Source organism: Paroedura picta, chromosome 11 (genome assembly GCF_049243985.1).
Source record: "Paroedura picta isolate Pp20150507F chromosome 11, Ppicta_v3.0, whole genome shotgun sequence".
In the NCBI taxonomy this organism is placed as follows: domain Eukaryota; kingdom Metazoa; phylum Chordata; class Lepidosauria; order Squamata; family Gekkonidae; genus Paroedura; species Paroedura picta.
Genome location: NC_135379.1, coordinates 29543864 through 29557042, shown reverse-complemented (window position 1 = coordinate 29557042; position 13179 = coordinate 29543864). Strand labels below are relative to the sequence as shown.

The 13179-nt window shown below is 38.1% G+C and overlaps 1 protein-coding gene across 3 annotated transcripts in view; it reads right to left on the bottom strand.

Annotated features, from left to right (window-relative positions):
• Positions 1 to 13179, bottom strand: part of SNX10 (sorting nexin 10) — a 43321-nt gene continuing 30142 nt past the window's right edge. For all 3 annotated transcript variants that reach the window (XM_077304774.1, XM_077304773.1, XM_077304772.1), the window contains one exon: positions 1 to 2517. In XM_077304774.1, the coding sequence (XP_077160889.1) occupies positions 2265 to 2517 (253 nt within the window). In that variant the 3' untranslated portion in view covers positions 1 to 2264. The remainder of the gene's footprint in view (positions 2518 to 13179) is intronic.

Below are 13179 nucleotides of genomic sequence, written 5' to 3'. Positions count from 1 at the left end.
TTAAATACAGAATATTTTATTTTGAAATGTGACAAAATACAAACACATTCTATATATATATATATTAAACAGTAGAGAATATGATATTGAGCATTCCAGTGTTTCACAAATATTTAGCATTTAAACATTGCCTTTATTAAAGCAGCATGAGGAAGCAAACAGTGTAACAGTATAGATTCAAATGAGTAGCCGTGTAACAGTATGTGATTTGTGTAAGGGGTAATAAATCCAAGAATTCACAACTGAATTTGGTTGCTCTGAGGTAAACTCAGCCTTCAGAAGTTTGTCCTTGTGCTTTTTGTTTGCTGTGCATTTAGGATCCTTAGGCTGAAATAACTGGATGCAGTTCTATATACCCTAAAGTGAAAATTAGCTTGTGTTGTCATTGGAATTTACTTCTGAGTAAACATGCAGGATCACACTATTAATCATTTCTTCACATCTTTGCCCTAGCATAATAGGGTTTTAAATTTTGTGTACTGATTATAGCAGGCTTATAAAACTTTAAATGCACAAATTCCTTCAAATTAATAGTAATCAGATATACATACTTTAAAATATTGTTTATTTAAAATTATTCCAGTAATTTTTTTCTGGTCACAGTTTCAGGCATTTATTCTGTTGGATGTCTTTTGTTCACCCTATGCAAACAATTACAAACCATTTTACTTGCAGCTTTCATTAAATTTCATTAAAACAGTTGCCTAAGCATGTCTTGCTGCTAGGTTTCTATCAGAGATCAGGAGATATATTTTTGCCTGCAGTCACTTTGATGTTTATCTTAGGAAATGCTAACCAAAAAAAAAAAAGATTGGCTCAAAGTAGCTACCTGCTCTCTCCCCCCTCCCACCTCTAATCCCTAAAATACATATACTTTATTTGAACAAAATGTTTCCAAGTACATGCATTTTGGACAGGGTACCAGAGGAGTTATACTGGAGCTGTCAAAACATACATGAATGAATTTATGGAGCTACTCAGCTGGAATCTTAAATGTGCCTCTACAAAAACACCATAAACGTCTATTAGGTCACTTAGAGGTTTATTTCTAATGTATTCACAGGCTGAAATGTTCCTCCCTCTTGCTGTATCTTTGTAAGAAACTTCAGTTTTAAATTAATTAAAATATAACTTCAATCACTTTGTAACTTTAGGTTGTGTCTAAAGACTATTCTTGACAACAGTAACAACAAAAAGACAGACACCATATAGCCAGTGAACCCTGATTTAGTACAGGATTGGATGAAGTGTAAAGCTAACATTATTAAATTACCTTAAGCATGCTTCACTGTGCTCTGGATTGTGGCCATTAGTTGTGGATGTAACACTGGATTCAATGTTAGAAACATAAGTTGAAATATTTTAATTGGCAAATTTGGAAGGGTAAAATCAGCCCATCGCTTACTTATTTATGAAAATACCAAATTAAAGGTTTATTTTGTTTCTACAATATATTTATGTTGATCACACCAGACTGGAAAGACAGCTGAAGTGTCATTTAAAAATACCAATGAATTTCCAGAAGTTAAACTACCCCAGTATAGTTTTCAGGATCCAATTACAGTTTTAATCTTACTCCCACTCTAGTACAGTTCCATAGAAATCATGTAAAAGAATCCCACTCAGGAAACACTTCTATGATTCAGTACTGGAGGGACTGTTAACTGCATACAAATGTAAAATGAATGAATGAACAGAGAAAAGACAACTGGATGGAAGTGTAACATGTAACTTTCTACCACAATGGAGGGTATTATCTGTCATTTCAGTGATAGCAATATACAATGATATTTCAGGGTTCTTCAGGAACCGTGCTTGCTTTACATCAGTGTGAAATGTTATCATCACTGCTGTGTCCAAGCCCTGAGGATGAACTGCAGAGAATGGGGCGGGGGAAGAGAGAGAGAGAGAGGAAATTGGTTTTCACAACACACTCAGAGCCTGAGTAACAGAGGAGAACTTTAATTATCCCCAGTCACAAAAGAAAGACAGGAAATTTGGACTTTTAATTAGCCATTTGGAGTGCAGTTGGATATTTTTTTAGCGAGATAATTTAAACGCGAATAATTCAAGTCTGACTAAATGAAATTCACATAATCAGAATGCAGATAATTGAATTTCTGCTGCATTCATTAATTCAGCGTGGAGGTGTATGTGAAGACTCCTATGATGAGCTGTCACAGCTCAATAAAATCTCAGTCAATTAATTTTTCATTATCTTAGTATTGCATCAAAAACAACAACAAAGTAAAGTGTGTTTATTATCATGTGTGTGTGTTTAGTAGGTTGTAAGGAAGTAACCTCTCGGAATCTGATTCCACGTAATTTTCTTCTTTTTTCTTCTCTTCATGTTCTACAGGGAAACGGCGTTTCAAAGAAGCAAACTCCTGGATAGCATCAGCCACAGAGTATTTAGTATGTCCGGATACACATGCCTCAATCTCTTCTGGACTCAGCTGGGTTTGTACAAAGAGGTGAAGTCTACTGTCTGAAAGCAGTACTGGATCCTGGAGGATCCTAAAAATAAAAACAAATCAGAAATCTGAACAGACTTTTAAGATTATTTTTTCTCTATTGTATTGCTTTTCAGTTAACTGTAATTTATGCCCAAATGCAGTTTTCAATGCAGTATATCTACTAATGTGATTGAGCATGTGTTATCTTTATTACATTATTTGTAATTTTAGGTGAGTAAAAATATGATGCTAATAGTTAAGAACATCTGTTATAAGAATAATTTCAAGGGCATTTTTTCCCATTTAACCATCTGTTACTACCATGTGTATCAATTACTTTTTTTTGGCTGGGGTAGAGAGGTAGCATACACGAATTACAATCAATAACCTCCTAATCTTTCTAAAAATTACTACATCAATGAAGAAGGCGCTGCAAAAGGTTTAGGCCATCATTTTAGATGCCAGTTTTAAACAGAACTTCTTTTCCTGGGGTAACTGAACTTCATGTATTTTTATAGTTGTATAGAAGTTTCATGTCATGTACAATTATTATTTCCCTTTTCAACAAGTTTGTAAAATCATTTGAGAACTAGACAATCATTTATGTCAATATTTTGCTCTCATGTGGCTTTCAATTTTTTTAAATGTTTAATTTAGCCAAAATGTTTTAAATTAAACAAAATGTACAATTAGCATAAAGTATTTTTAAGAATGATGGCTTTTCTTTTGCAGTATTAAAAACATAGGTTTATCAAGTACAGACAAAGTTGTGATCATTCAATCTATTTTTCCCTGTTATGTTGCTTTAGAACATTAAAGTGTCCCTGTAGATTACAGTAACTTGAACTACAAAATTTCAGTCCAGTGGCACCTTTAAGACCAACAAAGATTTATTCAAGTCATGAGATTTCATGTGAATGCACACTTCCTCAGACAATGGAACAGGATGTGTGCATGCACAAAAAAGCTCACACCTTGAATAAATCTTTGTTGGTCTTAATGGTGCAATTGGACTAAAATTTACTTCAGAACAACATAATTATCCACTTGAAAGTAACTGGAACTGAAGTCCTAAAATTTACATTTAACACCCCAAAATTGATTGGAAGTATTTAGTGGTATGTAATATGGACCCTCTCTCAATCATAGTTCTGAAGCTGAAGAAAGTAGCTTCAGAACTGCAGCATATATTTGGCAAGAAGTTACTCATAATGTTCTCCAAGATTTGCCATTGGTGTAATAGCAACACTTAAAAGTTACCTTTCCCAATCAGGGGTAATGCAAAATCACAGCCTGGTTCACTCTTTAAATCAAATTAGCCATAGTTGGATTAAATATATCAAAAAGAGAGGCACCACATTATTAAATTTTCTGTTAGAATCCAGTATTTGTTGTAATGTAACCATTAGTTACTGAAAGGTACTAGGACATACAGACTTAATGCTGGAAATATCTTATACAGGATTTGCAGGAAAGAATAACAAACCAGTGGGTGAGCTGAATTTCAAACTCTGTGCTTGGAATAAGTTAGAATATATAAGTTAGAATATAGAATGTATATATGAACCCTGTTTCCAAGCAATAGGTTATCAGAACAAAGATCCATTTTAAAAAATATAAGAAACACAGGGTTTTGGAGAGCTGTATAAAAACTAAAAGGATCACACCTTTAAATTTTTGTGCTAAACACATATACTGCCTAAACACTGCTGAGGTACTTTACAACCAAGAAGTCTAGAAATGATCATTTTCTTTTAAAATAAAAATTGCAGCTTTCCAGATGCCAGGGTAAAAGTAAAGAACTACTTAAATGCACATAAGCCAGTGGCAATTACAACAGTATGTTTGATTACGTGTCCAGAGTTGTCCTCAGTACTTCAACAAATAGGAAATCCTTGATTTCAAAGAGCTCTGGATATCTTCAAGGCCCTGTGCAATTTCATCCTGGGCTGATTGCTGTTGGCCATTAATGTGCCCCACACATCTGTGTATCTCTCTCAGACAGCAATGGCAAAAACCCAACATTCACAAAATCCAGGTTAGTTTAATGCTTGTTTAATTCTCATATGATTGTTTTATACCCTAGCTGTCCTCACACCACTACTAGTACTATTTTGACAGAATACAGACTTGTTTTTTTATACTGCTGCAGCCTTCAAACCAAGTGCACAATTTAAATTTACTATTTTACATAAGAGTAATTTACAGTGCAATCCTAAGAACACTTTCCTGGGAGATCTGAGTAGGATTCTCAGTAGACCTGCTAAAGATTGCTCACTTAAGCATTTGGTTTCCCATCAAAAAACCCTGTGGAAAAAATTACTCAGCTCTGTCTAGATTCTGCCCCAGATCTGATTCCAGAAAACTGCTCTGTTTCTCACCACTACCACCAGCAGCTTCTATGGAATCAGTTTGAGAAACCATAATTCATATAAACTTTAGGAAACCTCAAATACCAGAAATATAAGACACAACATAATCAGAATTTTACAGAAAAAGGTCAGATTACAATGCAAACGTACAGCCCACTATTTTAAACTGAGACTCTTGTAACAAATATCGGCTACACTTAGCAAGCATACAGCCAAAATACACTGGCTTCTGTAGTTGGATTTTAGTTGGGTGGCAAAAAATCTATGTAACTCTTCATGAGATTACAATACTGCTACTGCTTTTTTGCTGTTTGAAACATATTTTCTTTATAAAATAATGGGTAATCTTTAGAATTGATTTTTGATGGTTTGAGGCATTGCACGGCAAAAGTAATGAGCACTAATGTCAATGATATTGGACAGAAATTCATTTTAGCTTTATTTCATGTCCAGTGTAATTGTGCTAAACCTTGAACTACTGAAGCACTGTTATTAACTTGCTGGTCATCTAACACATGGGTACAGCAAACAAAAGTGATAAGAGTATAGGTTGATCAGTACCTCAAGGCTACTGTCCTTTTCCACCCCCATATCCTCTGCAGCTATAATTCAATTTCCAATTTTATTTTACATTGGACTCATTATTTTAGTTTTCTTTTCTGCTTAATAGTGCCATCTGGAGGTTTAAAAAGTGAAGAGAACACAAATTAGACGCTCCTTAAATGACAACCTACAAACACAAACACTGTAAAGCATAAATTCACCTGTGAATTGAAGCGCAGATACTGTTGCACAAGGCCCAAAGCATCTTTCTCTGTTCTGAACTTCTGCATTTTGCATCAATTGTTTCTATTAACTAAAAGGTATAAAAGGAAGGATATCCCTGACTTATAGAATGTTGCTTGTGTAGCCTGTTCTTTATGGCATCTTTGAGGTGGTCTTAATTTTTAACAGATTTTCATTAGGTGGTGGTGGACTCCTGAAAGAACATCACAGTCATCCTTCAGAGTCTACAGTGTAGCACAGTCTGAACTTGAAACCCCATCCTACACAATGTTAGACATTCCTAAAGCCACTTATTTCCCAGACAGAATTAGATAGGAAATTATTGCTGTAATGTTATAGAATGCTCACAAACATGTTAACTTCTGAGTGAGCAGAACACTGCTATACAGTGAGTTAGCACCAGTTTTGTATTGGAAGTGGAAAAGTCATGGGCGGAGAAGGATCCCATCCACTCACACAAGAATGAGGGACAGACTAGGTAAGAGATACATCTTTGTGGGAAAATAGGGAAGCAAAGAACCTCAAAGAAAGTGTGGTTAACAGTGAACATTGAACTGAAAATGAATCTATAAAAAAGTATAGTCTGTTATTGAAGACAGGGACAGAGAAGACAAGCTGAACAAAAAACAAGGGCCTGAAGACTAGAAAAACTGTGTACTGGCTGGAAGGCAACTTGAGAAAGAAAACTGAATGCCATATATGGCAGGGTGATTGAAGGAACCAGGTCAGAACTGCCTGTGTTCCAGAAAATGGAATGAATGGGGGTAGAAGCATGGAGGTCAAGCATGGAGGAGTCAGGAGAATGTGAGGCTTGAATAAACCTATCATACAGGGCCTGGAACAGGAAGGGTTGCAAGTTATGGGCAGAAAATTATAAACCAGGGGCTAAAGTAAGCATAGGATTACCAGGTCCACACCTTGTGAGGCCTCCCATGCTGTCAGTTGCGCAGAAGAAAAACAGCAAAAATAGTTTCTCCTGCCACTACAGCACTGACCTGAAAAGCAACAGTGATTGATACTCCCTTCTATGCAGCTCTTAAAAGATGCAGCAGCTTTTTCAGGCTGTAGCCTGGGAAGCCTAATATGAGCAGAGATGGGAAGATGTCACAGTCTCATGATTTTGCTAGCAAACCCGGTACAAATACTCTTGAAAGGTTGGAGATCACTGCATTGAACAAGTAAACTATCTCAAATACCTTGGCCTCATTCTATAACAATAAATGGGCCTTTCATAGAAAGCAGGTAGTTAAAACCCTGAAAGGATTCCTAGTCTCACTAGCCAAATTTTACCATCAAAAGGGAAAAAAGAATATTCCAGCTGCATTAAAAAATCTATTCCATGAAATTAATTCTGAAATTGTTCTATGGCATCTCAGTCTGGATCACTGACTTTAACCATGAACTGGAGTCTCTTAATGTTTCTAAGATCCCTACTAGAGGTACCCAAAAGAGCTGCCAATCAAACCATTCTCGTTAAACTTGGTCAGCATCATTTGACCTTAAAAGCATGGCTACTGACCTTTAAGTATTGGCTGAGAATTCATTTTTCTGCCAATTCAGGATGCTTGTTAAGTGATCTATTAAGCGATTCTTATGTCTTGAGCTGGTACAACAGAATTCTACTGAAAGAAAAGTACTGGGCTAGACATTGTTCGGTTTTTGGGTTTGAGTGAAAAAGACATACTAAATCAGTTTTGCGAAGATTGGAGGACATTGAAACTCAAATGTTGTTCTCCACTCCAGACAACACTTGCTCCGCCTAGTTCTGAGATATTTTTCCAAAATACAAAACCTTGCCATCATATTTTCACTGGACTCCCACTTATCTAGGAGGGCCCTTTTACTAGCATGAGTAAATTCCTTCACCTCCAATGTGTCTTGGGGATGGTTTCACCAAATATCTGCATCTGAAAGATACTGCTTACATGGCTGTGAAGTCCCAGACACTCTAGTGCAATGGTTCTCAACCTGGGGGTCGGGACCCCTTTGGGGGTCAAATGGCCCTTTCACAGGGGTTGCAGCAGGGCAAGCAGTTTGGCCAGGGGGGCACCATCCACACAAAAGCCTTGCAGGGTAGATCGAGATACAGTGTTTGTCTGTATGGAGCGGTGGAAATCAGCGAGATCGGCATGGTGGGACAAGAAGCTTTAGGAAGGTTGAGAGCCACTGCTCTAGTACATATTGTATTGGATTGCCCAGCTCTTTTGGCCCAATGAGTTGCTATTCACTGCTATATGGCAGATCTATACACCAAATACAATTCCAAATCCATCATTATAAAATCATTGCTATCTGAACAAGATCTTCCAAACTTGACAGGATTGCGAGTACTCTTGGGAATACGTTGAAAATAAATACCCAATGTTCGTTGTGGCAGAAACGTGGCTTTCTATAAGTTTTATTTGGTATTTGATTTTTGTTCTCTCTAGATTGTGGTTTGTTATGCCAATAAAGGTTTCTGATATCTATCTCATTTTGCTAGCCAAATCATCAAGAACCAAGCTGCACTGATTATCAGTTGAATCACAGATCAAGCTTAAGGTCTTGGTAATCAGCTTTAAGGCCATACACTGTCTGGGCCCAGTGTACCTGAGGGACCACGTCTCTGCCTATACTCCCCCCCCCCAAAGAGTACTACACTCAGCCAATTCCAACCAACTGGTGATCCCTGACCCCAAGGAAGCATGTTTGGCCTCAATCAGGGCAAGATCATTCTCTGTCCTGGCCTCCACCTGGTAGAATGAGCTCCCAGAGGAGATCTGGACCCTTTCAGTAAGCTAGCACAATTCTGCAGAGTCTGAGAAATACAGCTCTTCCACCAGGCATTTGGTTGAAGCCAATTAACTCGACAACAACTACTGGGCCCCAGAATTCCACCCCCTCAGATATACCCGCCAAGTACACCATGGGGCAAACTTGCATTGACAAAACTGCACAGTTGTAGTCAATATGTCAACAGTTATTAGTATTGTTATTGCTGTTATCACTATTATTAATTGACACAGTTATCAAACCTATATTGTATCTATCTGACTTTCATGTTCTCTGTAAACCACCCTAAGGGGAGGGGAGTATATAAATATAATAATCATCATAAATAAATAAGGAGGGGAGAGTAAAACTTTTAATGGTTCACCCTATTTGCTCCTAAGGTCAGAAGAAGGGACAAATGCCCCATCCACTCATGCACAATAACTGCTCCTAAATATGTTCGGGAAAAGAATTATTAATTAAAAGTGAAAAACGAAAGGCTGGGGTCTGTGAGTATGAATACTGCAATTAAAACCCATAGACATGAAAAACAGGAGGCAAAGAAAAGCCAAGTAGTAGGTAACAAAGCAGGAGGGGAGAATCTACATTAAAAACAAATTCAACAGAAAAGTTTTCAACTTTTAAATAGGCACCCCAAACTTACAAATTAACAGCTAGACCCCTGGGATGTTGATTTAAGCAAGTAGTCACCATTTTTAACAGGCAGATTCAGATAGTGGAAAAAGGATATTCATGTATGCATTTATAGTACATGTTTTCTAAACAAGTTTTGCATGTGTTTCTGCACAAACATAGGCCCAGGCCTGCCTAGCTGCTCCAATGCAGAAGACTGTCCTAATAGTGAAGAGTAATGCTTATCTGAACATGCAAAAGTGCCACTCTGTTTCACATTTTTTTGCTGGCTCAAGACCTGGTACAAGTGAATTGTGGAATTCTACATGCAAGAGGCTTTTAAAGATCCTAATCTCTGGTGTAATAGAAGATTATAAAACCACACTTTAATTCCTTTCTTTGTAAGGCTATCTTCCACAATATTTACTTTTAGACCATTTGTGGAGGATGCAAGATGTGAGCTTCAGAACACGTCTATCCTCCCTAATCTAAAGCAAGGATTTTAAAAAAATAAATGGCAAACTATGTGGTTTGTCTTGTTTGGGCAGAGGCCAAACTCTGGTTCTTTTCAACATGATTTTATTAGGTATATTACACACTGTTTTGTTGCAGGAGAACATATGGGTGAACAGCACAACTTAATCCTAACTAAAGATTTCCTGTATCTTCTGTAATCCAATACAGTGACAGATGCAGGCTTGCATATGTGCAGAAGGTTAACACTTTGATTTTGTTTTCAACAAATTTACTCAGCCCATTTACATCAGCCCATGACAGAAAAAAGGAAGGGGGGGGGGGAATCAAACACTACAGAAATAAGAAAATACAGCCTGTGTTCTGGTGCCCTCTATTGAATGCACCCATATTCACAATTCAACAGGAATTACAGTAATACAGATCAGTTTCTTCCTTTACTGTATTAATCACTACTTGAATGTATCTTTAAAAGGAATGTATAAATAAATAATAATCAATATAAATCTGTTCCTTAAATAATATAAAGGCAGTTTCTGAATATAAGTAACAGACTGAAAATGTAAAAAGCCCCCCAAACTGATAATGGCTAAAACTAACATGAATTACAGGCTAAAACCAACATTAACCTCCCAAAACAACAAGTTTTATTATTTTACTGTTACTTTAAACTGTTAGTATTCTGTCCAAAGGGACACTCAAGATGTTTAAAAATAAGAAATAAATGAAATTGCAGGATAGATGGGGTGGTAGGATGAGATTTCTCTGTCCTTTTCCTTTCCTAGAGCACCCACATGTACAGATACAGAGAGTTGCACACAGACACACCCTAATAATTAAATATGCACACATTCTTATTCTCCCTCTTTCATCCACTTTCCCCTTATTACTTGTTAGGGAACAATGACAATGAAGGGAGCAACTGGTGAACCATTCTGACCTTTCAATTAGGAGGTGCCCTCCCCCTTAACCAGCACTTTCCTTCCCAAGTTCAGACACACAAACTGTGTAACTGTGAGCAATTTGAGAATGATAATGGCAGATAGTTGGCTTTTGTGGAAAACATTTCTGTAACTCTATTTCAGGCAATACTGGATAATGTGACATGCATATTCAGACCATTTTCTCCATCTACCTCAATATGGCCTTCTGCACTCAAAGTTGCACTTGGTCTCTTAGACATCAAAAAGTTCCTTCCATCTGCTATCAGAGATGAACTGGATTAACTGGAGATGGAAAGGAATAAACACAGGACCTCCTCCCTATAAAACATGCTTTCTGCCATTGAGCCACAACCCACCCCCTGCTTTGGTATGCACAGACAGTCCAAACCAGGCTTCTCTCTCCATACCCAACTGGATGGGTAATGTAAAAGGGCAAACTCCATAACAAGTCTCACAGAGCCTTATGCTCTTTAGTGCCTAAGAAGAAGCAGACAATAGAGGCTTCTGGCACTAGATCAACCATAGCTACATACATGCTGGACTGTGCTTTAATTAATTAAATGGGAGTATCAACTGAACCTACCCATAACTCACTTTAATACAGCGAGCCAGCCCTGGATTCTAGATCTGATTATCAAGGGCACTGGGAATAGTTTTAGTTCATTCAATATGAAAGGCCTGTTCTGTCCCCTTCTTGCGATTCTGAGCACAACTGATTGAGATTCCACCCGCAAAAGAAAATTACAAGTTGGTGGAAAATTTTAGTTCCTTTCATCATAAGCCAGATGAACACCATGTAACAGCAACTGTGAGAACATTTGCTACTTGTAGCAGTAAGGACATAAGAACATTTAGGAGGGGTTCACATTAGTTGGCAAATTCCATACAACAGAGTTGGACATGTGCAGGGCTGCTACTGAATTTGCAACTGGGAGGTTCTCACGGGAAGTTTCTGTGAACCTGTCCAGAAACAGTTTGCACACACAGCCTTAGCAAGTTCAGCAAATTATGGAAGCCTCCTGACTGCCACTCAGAGGCATGAGTTCATTCATGGCACACCCAGCCATGGTCATGTTCCTAAGCACACACATGGGGAAGAGTAACCAACCAATCTCAAATCATAATTTAAAGGTATAACCACTGAGGGGGGGAAATATCTGCAGAGTTGTCTCTCACACAGCAGTGTCACCAGTAATAATATAAATATTTGACTGGATAAACAACTGACCCCTAAAGATTGCTCCATAGAAGGAGGTGGGCTTGCCTCCTCTGACAGCTAAGTTGAGAGATTGTAGGTTGTGAACAGCAATGGCTAGTGATGGACGAAGGTTTTCATGTGTCACTTTCTCAAGTGTCTGTCTGGCAAAGTTAACTAATAAAAACAAGCAGTATTGTGAGGAGTTCCTGGTTCAAACATCACCTCTGCCAAGAATTGTCAAGAGAGCCTTACACATTCCCCCTCCCATAAACTCCCCATCTGTAACTTGGGAATAAAAATTCTGGCATATTTTGTGGGCAATTCATTCATTCATTCATTCATTCATTCATTCATTCATTCATTCATTCATTCATTCATTCATTCATTCATTCATTCATTCATTCATATATTTAGACCACCCCTTCACACCTGGTATCTCAGGGTGGTTCACAACATTTATGTATACATAGTACAATTAAAATAATAAAACAATTGAAATAATTAAAAGGCAATATTAATAACCCAAGCTGTGAGCCTGTTCTTATCGGCTTGGTCAGTCTGGGAGGTCTCTGTTCTTTAGGAAGGCGACAGGAGAGGAGGCTATTAGAGCAGCTATTATTACAGCTGCAGCAAGGAAGAGTTCTGGCTTGCAGGTCCTATGGAACTGTGAAAGTTCCATTAGGGCCCTGATGTTCTTGGGGATCCTATTCAACCAGGCAAGTGCCAAGGCTGAGAAAGCCCAGGGACTACCAAGGAATTCACTGTTGCTGAGCGAAGCGCTCTCCTGGGGACATATTCAGATAGGTGGTCCAATAGATACGCAGGACCCAGGCCACATATGGCCTTGAAGGTATGTGAAAGGCTTTGAACATTGAAAGCACTATACGAATGCTATTATTGTTATTACCCTGACATGGATGGCCCAGGCTAGTCAGCTCTTGTCAGATTTCGGAAACTAAGCATGGTTGGTCCTTGTTAGTATTTAGATACGAGACTGCCAAGGAAGTCCAGTGTCACTATGCAGAGGCAGTTTATCCCTTGTCTTGAAAATCCTACAGTATCTACACAAGTACATTGCTGCTTGACAGCACTTTAAACATACCATGTGGGCTGCATACTTATTTTGAGTTATGTGCAAACTACAAGGAGGACAGCAAGATAGCTTCATTGTAGTATAATATCACTAGTGTAATTTTCTGCTGGCTGCGAGTCCCTACAATCCTATGGAGCCTTCCTTCCCTAGTCAGGGAGCTGTACCTTGACAAGGGAGGGGCTTCTTATGTAGGTGTTCAGAGCAGTAATGCACTTTGCTTTTAATTTACCCCATGAGCAAGAGAATGTGAGGACTGATGCCTATATGCAGAACACAGCAGTATTTCCTACCCTTCCTGTTTGCAACATTTCTAGGTAACCCAGAGGAACCTGCACCTCTTTACAATGATCAGTGTGGTGAATTTGATGCGCTTGTGAGCTACAATGCATAGCTGTCCATTTTCAAGTGGATTTTGTCACTTCACACAGTAAAATCCAGTTGCAAACTGCATTGAGAGTGCATTATTCAGCAT